Source organism: Leguminivora glycinivorella, chromosome 7, assembly GCF_023078275.1.
Source record: "Leguminivora glycinivorella isolate SPB_JAAS2020 chromosome 7, LegGlyc_1.1, whole genome shotgun sequence".
NCBI classification, from domain to species: Eukaryota; Metazoa; Arthropoda; class Insecta; order Lepidoptera; family Tortricidae; genus Leguminivora; species Leguminivora glycinivorella.
Genome location: NC_062977.1, coordinates 20,079,017 through 20,105,651, shown reverse-complemented (window position 1 = coordinate 20,105,651; position 26,635 = coordinate 20,079,017). Strand labels below are relative to the sequence as shown.

Genomic DNA, 26,635 nt, shown 5'->3' with positions numbered 1-26,635 from the left:
TTTTGCTCTTAAGGGTCACAAGAAAACCCTAGCCCAACTTTTTTAAAATATTACATTGATCTTTCTTTTATGCGGGGGGCTTCGCCCCCCGAGCCCCCCTTACTTTTGCTTTTAAGGGTCACAAGAAAACCTTAGCCCAACTTATTTTAAATATTACATTGATCTTTCTTTTATGCGGGGGGCTTCGCCCCCCGAGCCCCCCTTACTTTTGCACTTAAGGGTCACAAGAAAACCCTAACCCAACTTATTTTAAATACAACGTTGATCTTTCTTTTTTGCGGGGGGCTTCGCCCCCGCCCCCAATTTTGCTTTTGTTATCAATTTTTCTTTTGTAAGCATGTGGACGCTAGCCCGCGACCTGGGCTACATATTTTAAGGGTCACAAAAAAGACCCTTACCTGACTTAGTTTAGATACTTATTCGGTCTTTCCTTTTTCCGCTCATAAGGGTCGCAAGAAAACCCTAACCTAACTTAGGCCTCGCTTTGCTTCGGTCAATAATAGGTTTGTTATAACGTTGAAAACGTAACGTTCAAAGTTCATTACGTGGCCTTTCTCACAAGCGCAAACACAACTATGATACGATATGCCATCATGGAATGCCAGTGCCAATCTTCGGGCTTCATTATCAGACCTTGAAACCTAGTCGTGGTCAAAGTTCATTCGTGGTCACAGCTATGATACGAAGTTCCATCATGTAGTTCCAGTTCATATCTTCCGGCTCCATCATCAGTCCTTGAAACCTAATCGTAGTTAAAGTTCATTACATTACAATACTTTTCTAAGAAACCCAAAAACAGCTATGATACGATGTTCCATCATGTAGTTCCAGGTCATGTCTTCCAGCTTCATCATCAGACCTTGAAACCTAATCGTATTCAAAGTTCATTACAAGACTTTTCTAAGAAACCCAAAAACTGCTATGATACGATGTTCCATCATGTAGTTCCAGTTCATATCTTCCGGCTCCATCATCAGACCTTGAAACCTAATCGTAGTCAAAGTTTATTACAAGACTTTTCTAAGAAACCCAAGAACAACTATGATACGATGTTGCATCATGTAATTCCAGTTCATATCTTCCGGCTCCATCATCAGACCTTGAAACCTAATCGTTGTCAAAGTTCATTACAAGACTTTTCTAAGAAACCCAAAAACAGCTATGATACGATGTTCCATCATGTAGTTCCAGTTCATATCTTCCGGCTCCATCATCAGATCAGTTCAACAGTACCATATTATTGTATTGTCATCAGAACTACATACAGCTGCCAATTTTCATTACGATACGATCATTGGAAGATGGTTAAATTAGCCTCCGTAGATTCCATTACATAGTTAGTTACATACACGACGACCTAATAAAAGCGTGTTAATAAATGGGAAAGTGTATGTGTCTGCTTGTTTGTCCGTCTTTAACGGCAAAACGGAGCGACGAATTGACGTAATCTTTTAAGTGGAGATAGTTAACGGGATGGAGAGTGACATAAGCTACTTTTTGACCCTTTCTAACGCAAGCGAAGCCGCGGGAAAAAGCTAGTTAAGCATAAAAAAACCGATGTGTCTAATGATGAATTCACAATTGCACACGTGTTTCATAAGACATTTTTCAACATGTACTTACTTCGAGGAAAAAAACAAACTATTATTTTACTAAATAATATTATAGGTGAAACACTTAAGTCACCTGTTGTATGTGTGAGTGACGTGTTCGAATAGGCGTTTGTTTTGTTTGTGTTACTATTTTTAAATATGTGTTCTCTATTCGAACACGTCACTCACACATACAACAGGTGACTTTCTTAAGTTTTTCACCTATACCAGCAAGGATTATTTATACAAGGTGCTCGCGAGGAACCCATATAACTTTAACGGCATATTCTTGGTCACATTTTAAGACTAAAATGTCATATAAACTTTTCTAGATTTCGTCTAGTTTCAGAGTTATTGCCAATTAAAAAAAAAAACATTTCCGTATTGTTACTCAGTAGAAAAGGTCTTCTTAACGGCGCTAATGCGCAATTGTGGAGCATAGTCTCACAGTAGTCAGTGATAGATGTTAAAATGTGACAAGAAAAACTTCCAAAAAATTTGGTTTTTAGAAAAATAAATTAAGGAACTCATTTTTATTGCCAACTTTATGGATAAAAATTACTTTTTATGTGAAAATACGTCCAAAAAAGAAAAAAAAACAAAATAAAATTTTTTTCGCGAAAAATTTTAAAATTCATATAACGTTTTTTCTTTCTTTTGGCCTCATAAACGCGTGGTTCAAGTTATGCGGGTTACTCGCGAGCACCTTGTATAGGATTTACATACTTCATACTAAGAATCGTACCTCGATTTTTAGCGCCACCTATTAAATACTATCATAACTACACTGATGACGCCTACATTTTTTTCCAAGTTTTTGTATGAAATTACTTTGCACTTTTGTGTATAAAATGCGTATAAATTTTGATATCTGTTTTCGAATAGCAAAGAGAGCCTTTACCAGTTGGTGTGGTAAAAAAAATGTGTCAAGCCGTAAGTGACATTCACAGATATCATATATACCATAGATCAAGCAAACGTATCTACTTAGCGTGTCAAATAAACTCAGCAATCGCAAAATCGCAACTTGCAGCTTTCGGGCGTCAATTTTTGTAAGTTGAAGTCAACAAAAACATTAAAAATATCTCATTAATGTAAAATACCCTACAATGGACGGTGATGCCATTATGGACAAAAAAACGCGAATCCTTAAAAATAAGTATCTAAAATTAGTTTCTAAAAACTGACGGTAATATACCATAAACTAGAGTTGTAGAGCTATTTAATTTTGAAGTTTCAATTAATTCGGTTATTTCTGAAGGATTTGGCGGCAAGATAAAATTCACCAGTTTACTGAAAAAAAAACCGGCCAAGAGCGTATCAAGACGAATTCTTAGTTATGTTGCTAAGAGAGTTGAGTTCATGTATAAAATAATAAAAAATCACACGTAATACTCGGTGTAAACTTGAATGAGTTTTACTTAGTACATTAAGCATGAGATAAGGTATAAAACGTACTAGTTTGTTGCTCCAAAGATATAAAGAAATAGCGTTATTTTGCGAGTGTCCATTACTGGAACCGGAAAACTGCCTACCTCCTATGATGGACAAGGAACAATTTACAAAACCAAAATTTACAAGAAACAATCCTATGTTAAAATAACCCTAACTAATTTTATTTGGGGTATATAAAATTGACTCATTGAGTATCAGTAGGCTTTAAAAGTAAAATTTTAAACTTATTTCACTGTCCATAATGGGGGATCCGTCCATGATTGTAGAAAAAACACCTAGTTTTAATTTGTTAACTATGAAGAAACCAATAGGAGTATCTATTCTGCAATACGCTTGAAATGTAAAAGAAGGATAGGACATTCAAGATTTAACACGCTTAGTGGTAGAATTTTTACATTTATCAGTGAAATATCAAAAACAGGTGAATTTTTTTCTTAAACTGTCCATGATTGGGTCCGTTACCTTACGTGATATTTAATTGCAATAACACTAAAATTATGAGCACTCAAGGGCCTGAGACATATTTAAAATCACAGGCAAGTAACAACTTCAGTACAAAATCTGACACGCTCGGCCTTAACTAACTTAATATTACCTAACTTATATTTTCTTCCATCTAAATCTAATTATGTGGTGACATTAAATAGTCATAAAGGCCCTCAAGATAAAACCAATTAGTTTAAAGTCCTTACCAGCCGCACAGCTTGATCTATGATAATCACTGCCACTAAATCAAGTATATTGCTTCAATTAATTTCTAGAACGTATTGCAGCCATAATGTCGATCACTCTTGAGCTAAGGAGGCGTCATCCAATATCACACAGTTATTGAATACCGTAAATCAATCGTGAACCTAGGAAGTTTTATTTAAATCAGATATTCTAATGGCTTAATTTTCGTGAAGCATAAATAGGTATTTCAGCGTGTCAGTCTGTGTGTGTTAAGTTTTTATGTTTGCGATAAACTTAAAAACAATACGTGACGGATTTTCATGCGGTTTTTGTTAGCACTAGAAAGCTGAAATTTGGTACCAATATGTATATCAATCACGCCGACAAAGTGCAAAAATAAAAAATGGAAAAAAATGTTTTATTAGGGTACCACCCCTACATGTAAAGTGGGGGCTGATATTTTTTTTCATTCCAACCCCAACGTGTGATATATTGTTGGATAGGTATTTAAAAATGAATAAGGGTTTCCTAAGATCGTTTTTTGATAATATTAATATTTTCGGAAATAATCGCTCCTAAAGGAAAAAAAAGTGCGTCCCCCCCCCTCTAACTTTTGAACCATATGTTTAAAAAATATGAAAAAAATCACAAAAGTAGAACTTTATAAATACTTTCTAGGAAAATTATTTTGAACTTGATAGGTTCAGTAGTTTTTGAGAAAAATACGAAAAACTACGGAACCCTACACTGAGCGTGGCCCGACACGCTCTTGGCCGGTTTTTTCATTATTATTAGTCCCAAGATGCATCATCCTAGACTGCATCGGCACTTTCCATCAGGTGAGATTGTGGTCAAATGGTTTACCTGTTCCTCATTAAAAATAAAAAGATTGACTCTAATAATAAGTTTATATTATGCATAAGACGCGAGTTGGCACAGTGGCTGTTTCGCACAGACTGGGTAGAAAGCGGCGCACACCTCTCCACACCCTGAGCCGCTCAAGCTATGTTGTGCCCTTGTCGCTCCGTGAGAGCGGCCGTTTTCGGGGACCCATATAGTGAGTTGGCGAGTCACCGCTTGTCCTATTTTTTCATGTTTTTATATAGTTAGCATATATTATGATCAAGGCAGGTGCCATAGACCTTTCCATAGACCGGTCAGTAGTACATTAGCATCTCAACCCAATAGCCCAGTTTATTTTGTCTCTTTTCATTACAATAGTTCTACAATAACCGGAGCTTGTCCTTGGGTGCATTAGTATAGTGCATACAGGGATAAGCATCGGTTGGTGTCACATCACCTTTTAGATTAAATTGTCTTAAATGGCCTCTGCGCTGTTGGCTTCAGCCCCCCGTACACCTTCCAAATGTTCGGGACCACATGGTCCCGAGATAAACGAAAGTTTATATTAAATACTGCGATACAAAGAGGAAACGCCGCCAGCGTCATGGGGTCCATGCCGCAGTCCGACCTATTAGAAGGGGTTTTCTTTTTATAACAGGGGTATTTTTGTAGGTAAGTTTTAGTTTGTTATTTAGTTTTATTTATAGGTTTAATTTTATTCATAGGTTTAGTTTAGTTTTCATGTTATTGTTTTAGGTATTACTAGTTTATATGGTTTTGTGTTTAATTAAATCATAAATTTATGGTTGATAACACCTTTAACCTATATTAAACTATATTTTTTAATCTAGCCAGAAAAGAAAACTTTAATTGAAAACGGTGCCCAATACGTTTGAGCTAACAAGACACTCTATGTTACTAGGTATTTATTTATATTTAAACGTATGGCACGAAAATAGGCAAATAACAAGTTTTATAATATAAATCCTGTCAAAATTAATACAAATCTAAAAGCTGTAGGTCAACATTTAGACAATTGAGCCACTGTATGTTTCTCTGAAAGAGAGATACTCATATTACAACTCTCTCTTTCAGGTCCTCAAAAAAGTCCATTATTCAGTTCAAAAGTAATTTTTCATTATTAATATATATACCTATTAGCTTTTGCCCGCGGCTTCACTCGTGTTAAGTTCGAAAATTGCGGAATGCTCCATACAAACTTCCACCTTCCCCCCCCCTTCCCCCATTTTAGGGAAGTGGGGGGGGGGGGTTATAAAGAGATAAAAAGTAGCCTATGTCACTCCCCATCCCTTCAACTATCTTCACTTAAAAATTCACGTTAATTCGTCACTTCGTTTTGCCGTGAAAGACGGACAAACAAACAGACGCACACACTTTCTCATTTATAATATTAATTATGGATTAAGCTTTTGACTTGACTAGTGTAAATGAATGATTAGTATAATAGTAGCAAAACTACGAAAACATGAATTTCAGTAAAATAGCTTTGTTACGAAATGGGTTCAATTTGTAAACCCGTCTGGTTCAAAGCTTAAAAACTACTTAAACAAATAATACTTAGTTACCACAAAATTTAAACTCTGCTAACAAATAATGTTTTATTAGATTTTAATGCCGTTTAGGGCTAAAGTATGCACAAGGGGTTGAGCTTTACATATCTGAACAACTTTAAGCGGCGATTTTCTGAAGCATTTTATGAAACACCTAATACTTATATAAAAGTTCGAAACTATTCGTAGCTGAAAGATAAACGTTGGATTACGTGGTTTGGCTAAAGATTTTCTTGCTCTGCCTCTGAATAGTTTTAATAAATATGATCTAGCATGTGCTTTCCACAAGTTAATTTTAAGTAAGTATATTAAATACTCGTACTGTGTGTAATATTTTATAACTTTCTGCATAACTTTATTTTTACATCTTGCTCTCAGTATGAAGCCACTACGAACGAAATATTATGTAGTTAGAAACTAAATTCAAGCTGATTTACACCACGTGCGAACGTACTCCAGTGAGTTACAATTTCTGCAAGTAATATAACTTATAAGTTCGTAACTCCGTGGAAAATAAAAGTGTATGAACAATACTGACTACAAATGCGGCTGTTGAGGTTACAATACAGGGCGTAGTCGAATGGCATTTCTGCGACGCGAAACGCCACCGAAACGCCGCAGAAATGTAGTCTGGCTCTGTTGCGCCAATACGCAAGAGCGATAGAGATAACCATGTACGAAGGAGATATTATCATGAGCGTTTCGTGAGCGTCTGTGCATTCGGCTACGCACATAGCACACCAATCAATGACCGCAATGTTATGAAACTCGTACAATTTGGTATTCGTGTTTTGCACTGCGTCCCGCCCTTACGCATGCTAGTGAATAATTATTTCAGTGTTAAATTCGGCGTAAAAGTGAGGCTACAATTAGTGGTCCGACCGAGATTCTCGGCCGGGAACTAAGTTGTACGTTGAACGACTGGTCTCGGCTGGCCTAGACTATTCGGCCGAGACTTCATACAATTTATTCGCGGCCGAGAATCTCAGTCGGGCCTTATGTTGGTATATTATAAATTTCCGTTTAAAGAATTTGTATTAAATATATTTTATCAATCCACAGAAGTCTCAGTGCGCATAGTGGACGGCGCAGGCGCGAAGGTATCAGAGCAAGTGTGCGAACTTGGAAGCACTGTGGCGCTGCGGTGTGAGGTGCGAGGGCTAAAGATGGAGGGAGGACCCTCCTTGCTGTGGTTCCGAAGAGATACCCTGCTTAATGATGACACCACGAGGGGAGGAATCAGGTGAAGATTGTGATTTTGTGAGCTGATTCTGTAAAAGAGTGTCCCATATAGGTAGTTTGTAAGTAGGTACCTACATGAATGGTGATACGAAGGGTGTAAACTGAGCAGTATTATTGAGCTCTTTCAAATATGAAAAAGAAAAAAGTGTCAAAAAATTTATTTTCCGCTGAGTTTTGATTTCTCATATAACTTGTAAGATCACTCAGTGGAAAGTAAAAAATGTATGAAAAATATATTTTTTTTTTTTTATTGGAATCGAAAAAAATTATAATTCAGAGTAGAAAAAGTATAAATCATAATAAAATTAGCCAAATATGAAACCGTATATGGCTCGGTCTTTTATAGATATACAAGATCTAAGGAAGATTTTTTGGACAAAAATTTTACATTGTCTTGGAAAGGTACCTGACCGTGACTAAAATGTAGGTATTATTCCTTTGTTATCATAATATCAATTTCACGATTACTTTTCCTCAACAGTGTTCGCACCGAATTCGGGCTGAACGGCGCGAACTCCGTGCTGCGCGTGGCGCGCGTGCGCGGAGACGACGCGGGCCGCTACACGTGCAGCGTTGCGCGCGCGCCGCCCCCCCCCGCCCCCCGCGCAGGTCATACTGCACGTCATCAAAGGTATACAATCATTAAATAAGAAATCCCCAGATCACATGTTTGTTAACAACCAAGAACCCGCCTGGTGGGCACTCGTAAACTTTGCTCAGATGCCGGAGAACCCGTGTGGCGTAGTTTAGTAGGTTTCTGACGTAGTGCGCCTTTTTTTGTCTGGTACCAGCTGGTACCTAGTGAATGTGTTAACCTCGCTCCGCCTCAGCCGATAATTACATGTGATCTGAGGCTTTTCTTACTTTACCGGCTTCTAAATCGGAATAGCCAAAAGAGAAATTTAACCATCCAGGGAAAAACATACCAGTCAAACCTCTCATTTTAAGTCGGTTTAAAAAAATCATAACCTTGGTTAATGAGGAGGCACACTGACATTTTATCCCGCCAGGCGGCGCCTGTGCAAGTGTCTAGGCATGTCACTGTCATTCATATGTGAGAGAGAGAAAAAACATATCATGTTCTTGCTCTCACGTATGGACTAATAGGGTGGCGCCATCTGTCATAACCTTTGAGTGTGCCTCCTCATTGCGGAGAAATATTTTCTGTTTAGGTCATGTTCATTTCGTTGTCGAAATTATTTATTTGTGTTTGTATTCAATTTTTCTTATTCAGAATAATTACCTGTTATTATTGTGTCCCAAATTTTCCACTGAGTTACCGGAGAAATCGTAAATCAGTGGAAAATATTGCACATTTTAAAACTAACAACATATTTTACTGTTCCCAGAGGATAATGGGGAGTACATTTCGAAAAGAGAGCAGTCACGTCCCTTTTCTCTCTGAAATTGAGCTACGAAATTAGTAACCCAAGACCGGTATTACGAATGAATCTTTTTCTCACCCTTAATGTTTGTCTGTTCCGTTCACGTATTTTTAAGCAACTTTAGTCATTTCATAAATTCGATCCGTAACGACGTTTAAGAGCGTGCCGAGAATTTTGAATTTAAAATGTTTTCTCAACAACTTCGGAGCAGAGACGAAATTTTAGACAAACCAGAAACCAAGTCCTCCTAGTGACCAAGGCCTCCAAGTGTCCCGAAAGAAAAAGTTGCTGGTTCGATTCCACCAGCCACTTTTTCTTTGTATATGATATTTATGAAGTGTAAGAAATGCGGACTTATATATAAGAAATGCGGACGTTCATGTCGCTCCCGTATAGGTCTTTATAGTCACGAGAGGAGTTGTTTCTCACATTCAGACGCTGTTTAAATCATCTGTCAAGATGTACGAGGCTTTATGATGATGATGATGATGATGATGTATAATAGTAGTGTGACTACTTAAATACATGTTAAAATATTTTCCATGAAAATAATTTAATTTGTTCTTAGAAACCAGAAATAATATTCGAACACTCTCCTAAGTTCTCATGTACTGTAATTGGGCTTTCAAAATCTATTTTGAACTTTTATCGTGTTGGGTTTTTAACTTTTTTTTTGTGTTTTATGTTACCCCTATTTTATTCTGTTGTGTTAGGTTCTATTCCAAAAACATAACAATTGCATTTGAGACTCAGGATATAAGGTCAGTCGGGGTAATAGTAACTACGGGACAATTGTAACTAAGTAATCGAAATATCTTCCACATTTTACATCATTTACTGTAGTGCCATATACAAATATATGCACTTGCATATATTATACAAACGTATACAAATATATGCACATATACATGCATGTATGCTATGATGGCATGAGCAATCGTCTCACCCGAGGTTTGACGGCGATTGGAATAAACTGCCAGGTTATTTACGCAGAGCAGCTCCTGATTTGAGTTACCCTACTTAATAAGTAGGAGCAATATTCTTGAATGTAAACGTTTGTTAATTTAAAAATATCTACTGGGAAAAGTATTCCTGACAGAATTTTGTTAGAACCAGCTTCATTCTAGGTACAGTGAGCTGCAAAATTTCATGGATAAATTATGAATAAATCTATTGATAAATTCGTCATACACTTTTGCAGTTGATAGTACGTCGATCAGCTTTAGTATGGATCAGTCACGACACAGGTCATCAAGGTAGAATTTTATTGTTACGTGATCTAACTGTTCCTTCTGTGCTTTTGACGCTGGCGATTACCGTTTATACTTATACATGCATACATATATAAACTCAAACCTGTGTTCCAAAAACCGGCCAAGAGCGTGTCGGGCCACGCTCAGTGTAGGGTTCCGTAGTTTTCCGTATTTTTCTCAAAAACTACTGAACCTATCAAGTTCAAAATAATTTTCCTAGAAAGTATTTATAAAGTTCTACTTTTGTGATTTTTTCATATTTTTTAAACATATGGTTCAAAAGTTAGAGGGGGGGGCGCACTTTTTTTTCCTTTAGGAGCGATTATTTCCGAAAATATTAATATTATCAAAAAACGATCTTAGTAAACCCTTATTCATTTTTGAATACCTATCCAACAATATATCACACGTTGGGGTTGGAATAAAAAAAAATATCAGCCCCCACTTTACATGTAGGGGGGGTACCCTAATAAAACATTTTTTTCAATTTTTTATTTTTGCACTTTGTTGGCGTGATTGATATACATATTGGTACCAAATTTCAGCTTTCTAGTGCTAACAGTTACTGAGATTATCCGCGGACGGACGGACGGACGGACGGACGGACGGACAGACATGGCGAAACTATAAGGGTTCCTAGTTGACTACGGAACCCTAAAAAGGGGTAGGGAACTCAAGTTCCAGTTAGACTTTTAGCATTGAACAGTTATCAGTACAGAGCGAATTTCAGGTAGCGATTTAAATATTAACATGGATATAACTAGTGCAATTTCTGAAATTCAGGTCATGTGGTTTATAATGAGGTCTTACAATCTATTATATTACATCGCTCACCGCAAACTTCGCTGAATAATTATATTAAATTAATACTTATTGCAACAAACTAAGTACATTTAAAGAAAAGTATTTTATTCTAAATAAAGGAGTTTGTACCTATACAGGAAGGGAATTATTTTCGTTTTTATATTATTTGAGTCGTAAATAAAAGTGTTTATTGTTCAATGCGCAGAAGAAATATTAAAGAACAAGAACTTAAATAAATAATCTATTTAAAAAATTAACTAACATTTTATTATTTATTAATTACCATCATATTTTTTGCCCAATATTCACAAAAGCATCCAAACAGGGTTTTACTTTTATGTTCCGATATTTTTGTGTAGAACAATAAATATTTTGCAAAAAAAAAAACAAAAAAGTGTTAATTTTGAAGGATTCAAAACTCCAATATTTCCGTAAGTAGAAAATGCCAGAAAGACCCTTTTCTTATAGCCGGTCACATATTGTGTTGTTTTTACTAAATTATAATAATAATTAGTGTTATCAGAAAATAGAGGGACAGACAGACACACGAGTGATCCTATAAGGGTTCCGTTTTTCCTCTTTGAGGTACGGAACCCTAAAAAAGAAAAAGAATAAATTATGCGAGTCATATCCATATTAATCTTTAAATCGCTACCTGAAATCCGCTCTCTAGTTATCACTGTTATCACACAAAAAAAAGCTCGGACGATTATATTCTACGCTACACATGGGTAACAAGCGAAAGAAACCATATTTTTTAATACGGGCATATTAAGTTTTATGCACGTATAAAAGAGGGCATATTCGCATCCTTGACATCCTCAAAGGCTCTCAGTGATACTCGTAACGTCTGATTTCTTATGAAATTGCTGTACATATCATTTTTTATACGAAATTGCTTTGGTACAAGCACGTTGACAGTGTGTCAACATAATGATGGCAGTACATCATATGTTATTAGTATATACACGGTGTTACATGAGGAAACCGAAAGATTTTAACTAGAATGTTATATGACGTCAAGCAAATTTTGCCAATTTTTTTTTTCGTGTAACTTTTTTTTCTCTTTTTTGGATATGTTTTTACATAAAAATTAAATGTTATTCGCAAAACTGATGGCACTTTAAAAAAAAATCCAATTTTTTTTGGAAAAAAAAAATACTTTTTTGCAATGAGTCACTAGTAAATTTTTGATATCTATCAACGGGGATAGTTAGATTATGACCGATAACGGCATCATCGCCATCAAAACAGTGTTTTGTTCTGAGAAATAATAAGTAATTGTTATTTTTTTAAATGCTTATAATTATGTAACTCTGAAAGTACGAGTAGGCGGAATCCAGATAAGTTTATATGACATTTTACTATTTTAATATGATGAGGAATACGCCGTGTATAAGTGTGAGGTGTAATACGCTAGACATGTCTGGGCATATCTTGAACTCCAGTGAAGGAATGTATAATAATGGTGCTCCCACATTGGTTGTTATATAGATACAAAGATACAAACGTTTATTCAGCAAGTAGGCCGCAAGGGCTCTTTTACACATCACTAGGCAAATTAAAAACATGAAATATACATATGTTTAAACATTCAGATATAAATTAATACAACAAGGCAAATTTTTTATTTGATGTATGGTAACGATTTTGGCATGTCCTACTTCTTCTAACAAAGATTCAACAAATTCTGTAACATGTTTTTAAGAAAATATCAGTAATATTTTTAGTAAAAATTTCTACTTGAAGTCAACAAAAGTATTGTTTTTGCCATGTCCTACCATGAAGTGCTAAAGTTTCATACGCGTTAAAACATTTTTTTTTTGTATGATAATAATATACAATACAATACAAATCCACTTTATTGCACAACCTCAGAAATGTACATAGGAACACACACATTACAATAAATTTTATTACAGAGGTAAACAACAGGCAGCCTTATCGCTAAAGAGCGATCTCTTCCAGGCAACTTTTGGGTAGTGGAAAAATAGTATTCATAACTTTAGCTAATTAGGAGGTGCAAAAAAACTAAATTAAAAGTAATTAATTGTAGCTAAAAAGCATATACCTACATAATACATATAATACCTACACATACATATACATACATAAAGCTTACATATTATATACCTACATACATATATTATAATACATACAATATTTCGTGCCAAACGTGTAAGTGGAGAATTTACAGAGACACTAATGAAGGGACAAATAATAGTCTTTCAGATGGGATAATATGTTTTTATTAACTTAAATGTTTCGTTGTATATTCATTTCTAATTTAAATAACACTTTAGTTTTAGAATACTAAAAAATAATTTTAAATATAAACCAAAAAATGTAGCTCCGTGGAAAATTTCAACGTCGATACGAACTCTACATTATCCCAAAGTTTCATCCTTGCGAAAATGAGGAAGATCTGGCGGCTTTGGGCTCTTAGTCCACTATTTCAATGCATGTCCCGCTCAAAGTAAAATAAATGGCTTAGTTACTAATACTCACTGTATGCAGTTACTCGTATCCATATTTCCCGTAGTGCATCATTTTCAAAGGATTCGGAGCGGATGAATCTGTACTTTGTAAATGTACAGAACTACTACGAATGCACGGTAATCAGGAGTTGACAAATATTAATATTAATACGTGAGATCTCATAGAATTTCCTTCACCATTTAATTAATAACAGTTACGGTCCCCCCACATCTAGCGTCTCGCGAGCGTAGCGTCGGGCCAACTGTATGGAAAAAGACGCCGAATCGACGTCGCGCCGACGCGGCGTCAGGATTTGCCATACAGTTGGCCCGACGCTTCGCTCGCGAGTAAAATTAATAACCACTACTATACATGAACACCCTACATTTATTCAAAGGAATTAGTGACATTAGTGTGTGAGTGTGTGTCAACTTGTCAAGTGCCATCGCGTATCTGCTTTATGAAGTTGACAATGACAAATTGACAGTTTTTAGCCATTAATCTTAATTTGTTTAGCTAAAACTTACATGCGAAAGAGGTTCTGAACTCTTTACCTGTACACCGATGGTAGGGTGACCATAAGGTAAAAATATAAATTAGGTATTATGAAAAAAACTTAATTCCTTGTCCAGTTTGACGAAACATTAATGTAAGGTACCCACAGTAAATTGTAATTTTGATAAAACAATAAAATAATTTTTAAGAAAAAAGAAACCGCCTTCCTTTGGGGTTTTGGTGATAAATACTTTCAAATGTTGGATTATGTTATCAATTCGTCTGTATATTTTTTAATGTTTGTTATTCGATATCTCCGTCATTTCTGAACCAATTTTGAAATTTGGATGATTCTGAAGTACTTACAGATGAGAATGATTATCAGAACGGAACTCTAACCAGGGGCGGCTCACTCTTCATCAGCAGTTCCACTGCACCAAATGTCACTGTTCTGGACGTAAGTGCATGCTGTTCTTATAAAAATACCAAAGTCACTAAGTGTGCCGTTCAGATTTGAGAGGTTCCGTTCTGACCATCATCAGCAGTTCCCCTGCACCAAATGTCACTGTTCTGGACGTAAGTGCATGCTGTTCTTATAAAAATACCAAAGTCACTATAAGTGTGCCGTTCAGATTTGAGGAGTTCCATTCTGATCATCATCAGAAGTTCCACTGCACCAAATGTCACTGTTCCGTACGTAAATGCATGCTGTTCTTTTAAAAACACAAAAATCACCATATGTATGCCTTTCAGATTTGAGGAGTTCCCTCGATTTCACCAGGATCCCATCATCAAAACTGGGTTCTGAGAAAAATGGGACCAATCTGTATACATATATATACATTCAATCAAAAAAAAAATTCAAAATCGGTCCAGTAACGACGGAGATATCGAGGAACAAACATTAAAAAAGATTTAAAAAAAAAACAGACGAATTGAGAATTCTTCCCTTGAGATTTGGAAGGCGGTTAAAAAACATAAATGTCCCCATTGACTACTGAATAAAAAAATTGGGTCCTGATACTCCTGATTTGATGAAATAAAACTATGGAAACGGATTATATCGCGTATTTTCATTTTCATCCCGACGGGATATTTACAATTCATTCCGACGTTTCGAACACTTTACACTTTTACAGCATTCGTGGTCAAGGGCAACGGGTGACTGAGGAAAAAATACAATGTGCAAAAGCTACCCACATACAAACAAATGTTAACGAACCATGACCATAAATAAAATAGATTTTTAAGGCAGGTAAATGTTTCCGTTTCCATAGTTTTCTTTCATGAGTCGCGGTACCGAAGACAATATTATGGAATCTTTGATGTTTTTGGATGAATTAATTTATATATTATTGCGTCCATACAATTTAACAGTCCTACTTACTTCACAAACTGTTAAAATTCAATGTCAATTTGTTAATCAAATCATGAAAGGTTGTCAGAGACAACTTCGCTTTCTTATCGTCTTCAGAAGTATTAGAACAAATAATTGGTTGAGGTAACTGGTGACCGAAGAGCTGCCCATACAACCATTTCAGTCGCAAAATCTTCAAATCAGTAACTAACTGTCAAATGTGACATAACGCGTGGTAACGGCGTGCAAACAATGCGACCGTATTGATACAATAACAAAATGTAGTCGTCGTGTGCACTCGTTACGGTAACAAAATGTGTACGAATTTGTGGCTGTCAATGTCACTGTCAGAATGACTTTTAACGACACTTTATTAGTCGACGTTTGCACACATAACGGTAACAACATGTGGACGAATTTGTGGCTGTCATTGTCACTGTCAGAACGGTTTCTGACAGTGACATTGACAGAATTTGTACACACATGTGTAGGTCTGATTACCGAACTGCTCCTAAACCACTGTATCCGCAAATGACAATCTGAAATACGAAGGTTTCTCAAACTGTCTTGTGAAGTTGTGGACTGGTTGCTTTGAATCATTTAAATATGAGCGAATTAAATAATAATAAACGACGACGACCATTTAAGCACTCTTCGACATTTTATAGAAATGTGGGAAAGTTAAGAAAAGTGCAGAATGATAATACAAATAGATAAGCACTTTATAGTTACTTAATGTATTAAATATATAATTTTTAATTCTTACTGATAAAAATTAAGTGTAGTGTTGCTTTACACAATAAAAGTAGGAATCAAATGAAATAGAGTATTTACTGTGATATTAATAGAATTTCTGTTGCGCAATGATAGTTTTTTCAGTACAGATGCTGCTTTTTTTAACGCAGTAGTGCGAGCAAATCAAGCAATGATTCATTTCTTGTCTGGTCGAAACTCTTAGCTTAGATTTAGGTACTGAAAATCGTCGTACGATAGGTACACGTACACGTGCGAAAAGGACATTCACAACTCGTGTCGATTTAAAACACTCCCTTCGTTCGTGTATTAATTTATTGCTACTCGTATCGATTTTCCTCTTTTCCGCACTCGTATCTACAAGTATTTTGTTTGGGTTACAAAAAAAACACATTATTTACTCTACTACGTTTTATTTATGTCTCTTTAACATTACAAATTTGTAGACACTTATCTATACAAAAATCTTGACAAAAGAAGTACAGATCGCTGAAATGAATGTTGATAGTAATATTAATGAAGACTACTTCAACAAGTGTCAATTGTGAAATGCCGCACAATACTAGTTGCTCTATAGAAGCCCATAATAATATGATCCCCGATCCTTTACAACCCAGCAGCTCGGTACGCACGTTACAATTTTTTTTTAATCTTCTTTAGTGAGGGCAACTGAGTACGACGGCATATTTAATTGTTTATAAAGTTTGAGGATACCTGAAAAAAATGAATACAAGAAGCCATTCTGCTTTCGGTCACGCGTGTACGCTGCGACCATTTTGCGACCGTTTGTTGACCGTTTGGTGACCGTTTGGCGACTGTTTTTTACATGGAATATTACCGTCTTAATCCATATTTTAACCACTTTATTGGTTTTCTAGGCATTATTTTTATTATTTCAGTATAGTATATGCACCAGAGCACTAAAACTTCACCAATCAATATACATAACACGCAAACACCGAGTAGTCAATAATATTATTACTGGTTAAACTGAGGTAAATTGATGGCGCGTTGATAAATTTAGACTTATTTTATGAAATCACTCGAGCAATTTAATTGGCCATGGTAATTAGCCCACATTATATTACAAATGCAAACAATATTTATCTTTAACAAATTCTTACGCCATTACATTTTAATGTCAAATGATTTTATTTCTTTTTTACTTTGACGTCTCTGACAGTCGCCATTTGAAAAGAATGAAATGAACGAATGATTTTGGGAAAGTAGTCGCCAAACGGTAACAATGTGTGCACGCGTAGTGCACACTTCTGTCACTTCTGTGACCATTTGTGCCTGTTACCAATCGTCCCCATTTGGGTCGCCGCGACTAAACGTCGACCGTACTGCGACTAAGCATTGAGACCCGAAGACCTGTGTGTACACAAAATAGGAGGATTTGCGTAGGAACGGCGACCGATTATGGTTATATGGGTGGCGACTTCCTCGCACAACGTATCTGCGATACAGCGAGGAAATGTCGCCAGTATCATTGGTACAATGCCTCAAGGGCCTATTTTAGCTAGATTTTAAGTTTAGTCTCAGACAGAATTAGTTTCTTATATAATTATGTAAATATGTTCATGTAAATAAAGACTTTATAATTTCATGTCGTAAGCGACTAAAGCGACATTCTCGTGGAATGCCCCTTGAGTCGTTTTTTTTTATTTCTTAAAAATGAAACTTTGGCTTTTCTAACTCTTCTAAACCTGTAATATTTAAAGCTAAAGCGAGTATATTTTGTTCCAGGAGAAAGCCTAGCGGAGCTCCACCAAGGGGGTACAGCGAAAAGCGCTATCGCATACGCCGCTCTCGTGGCCTCGGCGCTTCTGCTCTTGCTTGTCTAGTTGTAATTTATTTATTAATAAAATGTTCAATTATAAATGTGTTTTTTTCCTTGAGTTCTGAATCTGGTAAAATTAACCGTGCAATTCTACTGAAGCCTATTTAAATGACTCTTGAATTTGCTACCGAAATTTTAACTTCTAGTATAACAATTATAGTTTATTTTATGTAACCGTGTTCCAGTTTATAATATATGACATGGCGTAAAGTGAACCGTCAATTGCTAAAGAATCAATTTCCTCGACCGTATAACAGACAAAATAAAAAAAAAACTGTCCATTATATTCACCAATAGAAATATTTTAGAAGTCCAAAAACTAAAATTCAGAATTTCATTCGATAGGCTAGCCCATGAATATTGAGGTCTATTCACACCTAATTTCTGTACCTACATTATTATGCAAATTACAATTTAATAATAATATTATATTCGAAGGTAACGACGGCCTTCGGCTTCACTTAATCGCGCTTATCCAGGATTCGTCATATTCTAAAACCCTATGGAAAATATTTCATTTAGAGACCAGTGGCCCGTTTCTCGAAAGGTACAAGCCTTGTATTACAAGTGTGTTGCCATGACAACCCATACGATTTGACAGTTCGCGCACTTGTAATACAAGGCTTGTACCTTTCGAGAAACGGGCCCCTGACAGTTATTTGCGTCACAAGTGGGCAAAGTAGTTGTTTAATCTCACGTACCAATATTCATGCTCGAGCAATGAAAAAAAAAGATTTTATTTATTGAAAGATTTACCAGTTGGTGTGATGAAATAGTACATTACGATACAAGTGCGTAAAAAAGAAAGTTCGAAATGAGTGGCGATAAATTAAAACACGACCGAAGGGAGTGTTTTAAATCGACACGAGTTTCGAATTTCCTTTTCGCACGTGTATCGTACGACGTTTTTGAGTACAGATGAGCCTCCAAAGTTTCGACCTAGCGTATAATGAACCACTTCTCGCACTAGTGCGTAAAAAAGACACCATCTGTACTGAAAATGAAATTATGTGCTGTCTTAAAAGTTGCCAAACTGTTACAAACACCTCATGAATGACAACTTTCTCGTTTACGGTTTAACTTCTAACTTATTTTCACTCATTTGCACCTGAACTGGAATTATGTATGCTAGTGGAATTTTTAAACGGACTCACTGACAACTTTAACTTCTGTAACCTAGTCCAGGAATCCTATTCAGGTCTCCAGTTGCAAACTAATCTAACTTTTGTTAGACGCTGCATCGGATAAAAGGAATTCAATTAAAATGTATGGCAGATAGATCGATTTGAGGTGACTCGGACAGATTGGAAAGGCGGTTTTGTTATATAAATAAACTAAATCTATTTGGAGTTTTAGATCGTATTTGTAAAAGTTAGCCGGGACACCCTGAGAGGACGATGACATTAGCCGCCTTTACACAGACGCTCTATCGCGCGTGATACCTACAGCAATCGCGTGTAAAGGTGGCGGGAGAGGATGGGAAAGAACGCGCGATTTCGTCTGCCATGCGGGCGAGCAATCGCGTGGTTGAGGTTGTCTTTACACGTACGTTCATTCGCGCGCGCAAGTTGGCGGACATACGCTCGTGGACTAAAGTATTAGTGGTTGAATTATATGCTCTTTATAAATCGACCGCTCACTTTAATACAGGTCTACGCACCTACAGAGGCGGCGCCAGAAGAAGAAGTGAATCGTTTTTATGAAGAAATCAACGAAGCTATAAGCATGGCATACGAAGATTACGTATTAATGGGGGACTTTAATTCAAAAATAGGTATACCTCAAAAGGACGAACACCTCGTTACCAGACAACACGGCTATGGCGAAAGAAACGGACGAGGACAGAGGCTCATTGATTTTGCGCTGGAAAACAGGCTAGCAATAATCAACACTTTTTTTGTTAAGAAACCCAAAAATAGATGGACCTGGCGCTCGCCAAATGGGCAACATAGAAATGAGATTGATTTTATAATGTCTAATCGTCCACAATTATTTCAAAATATAGAAACATTGAATCTAGATTATCCGTCAGATCACAGACCGCTCAGAGCCACAATATCACTTGCTAAACCGAGGAAAAGTAGAGTCAACTATATAAATAAACAATACAGCATTCTTAAAAGGGAAGACGAGATAGCGCTATATAAAGAATACTTAATACATTACATGAACATGCTGGAAGTCAACAATACAGAAGAGACGGTACAAGCCTATTATGACAAAATAACCAACTCTATTCAAATAAGTCTACAAAATGCCTGTAATAAAGACTCACCAAGAAATCACAATATACTCTCAGAACGCACAAAAAATCTAATAAAAAGAAAACAAGAGCTACAAAAAACTAAAAACAAATCTAGATCACAGAAAAATGAACTCAAAGCATTATACAAACTAACAAGCAAATATATAAAAAGAGACTATGAAAGCCACAGGCTTATAACTTTAGAAAGACATTTAGAACAGAAAGGAAGCACAAAAAAAGGGTATAAAGAATTAAGAACACATAAAACATGGATAAAAAGCTTAAAAAAGGAGGAAACAACTAAAAATAGCCGCGCTGAAATCATTAAAGTTGCAACGGACTTCTACAAAAACTTATACAGCGCTACAATAACAGATAAATACCCCAAAAATAAATATTCAACAGACATTCAAGATTCAAACGAAATGCCAGGATATGGTATAGAGCCTATAGACTGCAAAGAAATTATAGAGACAATACGGAAGCTAAAATCAGATAAAAGTCCGGGCTCAGATCGCATAACGAGTGACGCCTTAAAAATTGGCCAAGATATACTAGCCAAGCCGCTAGCAAACTTATTCAACCAGATTTTAGAAACCACAGAAACGCCGTCACAATGGTCCGAATCCAACATTATATTACTCTACAAAAAAGGTGACCCGGAAAATATCAGCAATTACAGACCGATAAGCCTTCTGCCATCCATATATAAATTGTTTTCAACCATCATAAACCAAAGAATAAACATGTCACTAGAACAGAAACAACCCATAGAACAAGCGGGGTTCAGAAAAGGTTTCTCCACAATGGATCATATCCATGCTTTGGAATTAATAATAGAGAAATTTCAGGAGAAAAAAAGGCCATTGTATGTAGCTTTTATAGATTATCAGAAAGCTTTCGACACTGTATCCCACGAAAGTATATGGACGACGCTAAAAGCTCAACAGGTAGAGACAAAATACATAGACATCCTGAAAACTATATATACCAAGAGCACAAGTCGCGTAAAACTAGAAACGATTGGCCCGAGCTTTCAAGTAAAAAGAGGTGTGAGGCAAGGGGATCCCTTGTCCCCAAGAATTTTTATTGCAATTTTAGAAGAAATCATTAGCAAACTAGACTGGCGAAAACAAGGGTTACAGATACAAGGAAAAACCTTAAGCCACCTCAGATTTGCAGATGATTTAGTATTACTAGCTGAAACAGCACCAAATCTGCAGTACATGATCGAAACTCTACATAACGCAAGTCAGCAAATAGGGCTGGAAATGAACATTTCAAAAACGAAAATAATGTCAAATTACAAAAAATCAGACATAAAAATGGATAATGAATTATTACAATACGTGGAACAATACCTATATTTAGGAAAACAAATTGGATTAAACAGCAACAACAATGAACTGGAAGTAGAGAGGAGAGTAAAACTTACATGGAATAAGTACTGGAGTTTAAAGGAAGTGTTTAAAAGTAGTATGCCAATAAAAATAAAAAAGAGAGTTATGAACACATGTATAATTCCATGTTTAATATATGCATGCCAAACGTGGAAATTCACCACAAAGATCAAGAGCTTAATAACCACATGCCAGAGAGGAATGGAACGCAGTATGTTAAATTTGAAAAAAATCCAAAAAATACGACACACAGATATAAGAAAAGTGATAAAAACTAAAGATGCTCTCAACCAAGCTCAAAAGTTGAAATGGCGTTGGGCCGGACATGTGGCAAGACTTAAAGACCGCAGATGGACAAAAATCGTCACGCTATGGAAAGGCCCAGATGGTAAACGTCGCAGTGGAAGACCGAACTCTCGCTGGGACGAAGACATTATAAAAGTAGCTGGACCAAACTGGCATCAAACCGCACTAGACCGCTTAAAATGGCAAACTTTGGAAGAGGCCTTCACCTGAGAGGGGTTCCTGTTACATACAAGTGTTAAGGAAATATAATTAGGTATATAATCAAACTAACCATTCTAATACTAGTAATTAAGCAAAATATAAATAAAACAAAACTGAAATGAATTATTCTACCTACTAACCACCTTAAAGTAAAAATTAGTTATAGATATGTAATATTTACAGCAGGAAATAAAAGGCTTTTTATTTTATTTTATTTATTATTATTATAAATCGATACTATTAATAATAACGCGATCTATCGCGCACGATTAGCCTTTACACGCACACTCTTTCCGTTCTCAAAAACTTCGACGCGCAATTACGCGCGAAAGAACGTGAACTTTAAAAAGTCGCGCCATTGCGCTCACATGCTTAACCGCGCGCTATCCTGTATGCTCCGGGAACGCGTGACAGAGCGACTGTGTAAAGGCGGCTAATTTATTTGGAGTTGTAGATCGTATTTTCAAAAGTTAGCCGGGAAACCCTGACGGCTCAGCCACGACATTGGTCTAAGCGCGACAGCGGTGAGCGGCGGCCATACATTGGAGCGAGACACAGCGATGGGAATTTTCATTCGCACGTATGGCTGCCGCTCAACGCTGTCGCGCTTAGACCAATGTCGTGGCTGAGCCCTGAGAGGTAAAAGGAGGCTACTACATTTGGAGGAAGCGACAGCAGCGAGCGACGGCTACAGGTGGCATCTCGAGATTTAGAGATACGATCTTCTAAAAAGTAAATTGTAATTTTTCATTTAAACTGTGGGATCAGTAGTTATAGTATGAAAGAACTTAAGGGGTTAGGATACCCACTTCAAACTGAATTTTTACTTCAAAGATGTTACCGTCCAGAAAAATAATCAGAAAAATAATGTTACGGTTTTAAAATTTTGTATATATATGAATGTCTTGTATATTAGTCATATAAATTTATTAACATCTTAAGTCATAGCATAAGTTAGATACAGGGTGTGTATTCCATACGGGCGAATATTTGAATAACGATTAGTATTGGACCTAAGGAGCCTAACTACATGGTTTTTTTATTGAATAGATGATATATTTTTTTTCATACATAATAATTATGCACGCAATGTATTACGTCCACATCAATTAGCGTACCTACCCAAACGTCATTACGACATAAACGTTTATGTCATGTCAAGTTAATATGGACGGCGTACATTGCTGCTTGGTCAGATTTAAAAAAATAATTACTCTTAATTAATAACACTTTTTAATAAAATGATTATCCTATATGATTCGTATGATTAGATACTATAACTGGATACATTATTCGCCCGTATGGAATCCACACGCTGTATAAGTTAAAATTGCAGTGCCCTACAGGGTTTCGTAGCAGACCAAATATAATGTACCACCTGTATAACCTACGAAAGCAATAAACATACTGATTACTGATTACTGATAATCCTTAGTGTAACGCCGTGGCTTGCGTGGGCGACGGTCGCGCGATGGTCGCGCGACGGCGATGCGACGCATACGAAATCAAACCTTATCGATATGGAAGTATGAGACCCGTCGCCCACGCAAGACACGGCGTAAGGCTGGAGTACATGCTCATATTGGGCCTGCAGCGGGGCGGGACGTGCGGGGTGCAAGTCAAACAATTGAAGCTCATACAAGTGCCCTGAGTCGACGCCGCAAAAGGTTGAAAAAATGAAAAAAATGAAAATGAAAAAATATTTATTAAGTAAAGAGTACATTACAAGTTGATTAACATTGGTAACCGCACTAGGCATGCGCATCGCGGCAACCAATAACATACGTTGTGCCAAAGTACGATTCAACCGGTTGACAGATTTGAATGTTTGGTCAATGTGACTACGCCTACAACTAAGTATAATACTTACAAAATAATGAAAGAAACAAAACAACATACATCAACTATCCTTATGAAATTTCAACTATTTCGAGTTTGGACAATTCTTTCAGTCTCATCGTAATTTAATTTGGCTAGCCATTCCCTTAAAAGCTGCTTGGTTTTAAAAACTGGTTTATCTTTAATATCTACGTGTTTAGTGACTGAATTGTATGCGAAACTGGATATGTAAGGATCAAATCGTTTTGCGAACGCAGTACGTAACGTTGGAACCTGAGTTCGGTACACTCTCCTTTTCAACATATCTTTGTATTCGTCGCTTCCAAGAATCTGTTTATGTTTGGAGACCACAATTTTGAGAATAGGTTGTATGCATTGCATGATCGCCCGCCCCGCCAAACGCTCCGCTCCGAACGTCTACCAGGCCTTATGTACCTACACTTAGATGACCAACAGTACAATAGAATTCAAAACCTATTTGTAACTATACCTAGAGACGACCTGGCTCAGTCGGTAGTGACCCTGTCTGCTAAGCCGCGGTCCTGGGTTCGAATCCCGGTAAGGGCATTTATTTGTGTGATGAGCACAGATATTTGTTCCTGAGTCATGGATGTTTTCTATTTATATAAGTATGTATTTATCTATTTCAGTATGTATATCGTCGCTTGGCACCCATAGTACAAGCTTTGCTTAGTTTGGGGCTAAGTTGATTTGTGTAAGGTGTCCCCAATATTTATTTATTTATTTAAGTGTGTATAAACACCTCAAGTAACAGATTAATGAGAAACATACTCTCGCGGCATTTCTAACCCTTTCCTTTTGCTTTGGTGTTGCCTAGTAGGTAGTACAGATGTATTGCGAAAATAATTTCCTTCGTATTTCGACGGAAACGTACGAACGTGTCATGCTATTTCAGTAAGTCTCAGTTCAAGACGTACTTGTAAATTGACACTGTCTGCACAAGCATGACAAACACGAACGTTTCCGGATAAGTACGAAGGAAAAACTTTTCGCACTACATCTGGGCCATTTTTTTTCAAAGTTGTCCACCCCACTTTTTTTGTAACATGGGTATTTTTTACGCCATTCATACAAACATGCAAACAATCACGAGCTCTTTCGATCCTGATAGGAGAAAAAAAATGTCCCACGATTTCCATACATTTTTCAAACCTTCCATTCCGTTACCGCCATACAAAATGTATGAAAAAAAGGTAACGGAATGGGAAAAAAACCTTGGGACACTCTTTTTCTCCTATAAGGATTGAAAGAGCTCGCGATTCTGAATGGAAACCACATGAAAATTTCCAAATTCAAAAAAATAGTGGGGTGGACAACTTTGAAAAAAAAAAATGGCCCATCTGTAGCAGTTACTAACAGGCGGTCTTAGTTCAGCATACGAGCATGTGAGTGTAGTGTGTTTGGACAGAACATCGAGTGTGAATGCGACCAGTGGTAACGCTGAAAGTGAACGCAGCCGACGCGCGCGAAGGAGGGTAGATCGCGCGCTGTCTAAATTCCAATAGGGTCTAGTTACCCTTCGGGTTGGAAGGTCAGATGGTAGTCGCTTTCGTAAAACTAGTGCCTATGTCAAATCTTGGGATTAGTTGTCAAAGCGGATCCCAGGCTCCCATGAGCCGTGGCAAATGCCGGAATAACGCAAGTAGGATGATGATCGAAATCCCTTTACTTGTAAACATGTGGATTATAGAGTAATCATTATTAAAACGAGATAATCATGGTACTTATTTAAGTATGTGACATGTGGATGGGGGAAATGAACCAACGGGATGGTCTTATAAAACTTTCAGTAGGAAGTGGTTAATAAATGAAGACTCTTTTACTGTTAGGGTTCAATAGATAACAAAATTACGCCAATGAACGCAACGTTTTCCTTAACGCCGGTCCGATCAACATGCGAGTGCCGCGCGCCCTGGGGGTTACCATGACGTGCTAAAGCCGTTCAGTTTAGGTTGAGAGAGAGGGACGGAGCTATGTAACTGCTATAGCTGTGTCGCTTTCTCTCAACCTAAACTGAACGTCTTTAGTACGTCATGGTAACCCCCCTGTTGTCCACTTACCCTCAACCACAAATAATGATACTATGTATCTACCTATGTGTGAATGCGAACTTTAAACTTGTAATTTTTATTTTTGTATGTTGCTCTTGTCGTGTATTTTGTTAGCATTAATAATATTTATATTCTCATTTTAAGTGAATTGTACAAATTCTTATGGGAATAAATAATCTTTAAACCTAAATTGTGATATTACAGTGACATGTTGCTGTTGTGATATTACGACACCTACGAGAGGACAGGGGTGAAATTCAACAGTCATCACTCATAATTCCTAACTTCGTTTTCGTACGAAGTGTATAGGCTACTTGACCCTTTTTTAAAGTCTTATCTTATATAAATAATTACTATCTAATTAACCGAAAAAATACTACCATATTTTATTATGACTTGAAAACCGCAAAGAAACATTTTTAAAGTATACTCTCACTTAATCAGGCAAAATAGTATTTTATACAATCGTGATATAATACAAAGCTTTTCAGTCGAGTACCATGTTTAGGTGGCCTAATAGTACGGTACGAGAGTGAAAATTAAAGCTTAATTATATCACTATTGTATACAATACTTTTTCTACGAGTCATCATCTTCATCATCAATGGACGGAAATATCATCATTCATGCAAGTTAAAATTAATGTTAATAGCGTCGTTCACCGTTGTATCAACATCGAATTACCTAGCAACCAATTGTTTGTAATAACCGTCTCTGATTGGCCGATAACGCGACAGATAAAAGAAAATGTGTTTCAGATGCCGACAAATTTGCCAGGTATCGCAAATTAGTATAGAAATTGTATGAAGTTCTATTTTTGAAATTATTA

The 26,635-nt window shown here is 36.6% G+C and overlaps 1 protein-coding gene across 1 annotated transcript in view; it reads left to right on the top strand.

Annotated features, from left to right (window-relative positions):
- The window catches only part of LOC125228069, a 137,285-nt gene extending 119,434 nt beyond the window's left edge, over positions 1-17,851 (top strand). The window contains exons 9-11 of the mRNA XM_048132517.1: positions 7,196-7,376; positions 7,857-8,006; positions 17,650-17,851. Of these exons, the coding sequence (XP_047988474.1) occupies positions 7,196-7,376; positions 7,857-8,006; positions 17,650-17,851 (533 nt within the window). The remainder of the gene's footprint in view (positions 1-7,195; positions 7,377-7,856; positions 8,007-17,649) is intronic.
- The last annotated feature ends 8,784 nt before the right edge of the window (positions 17,852-26,635 follow it).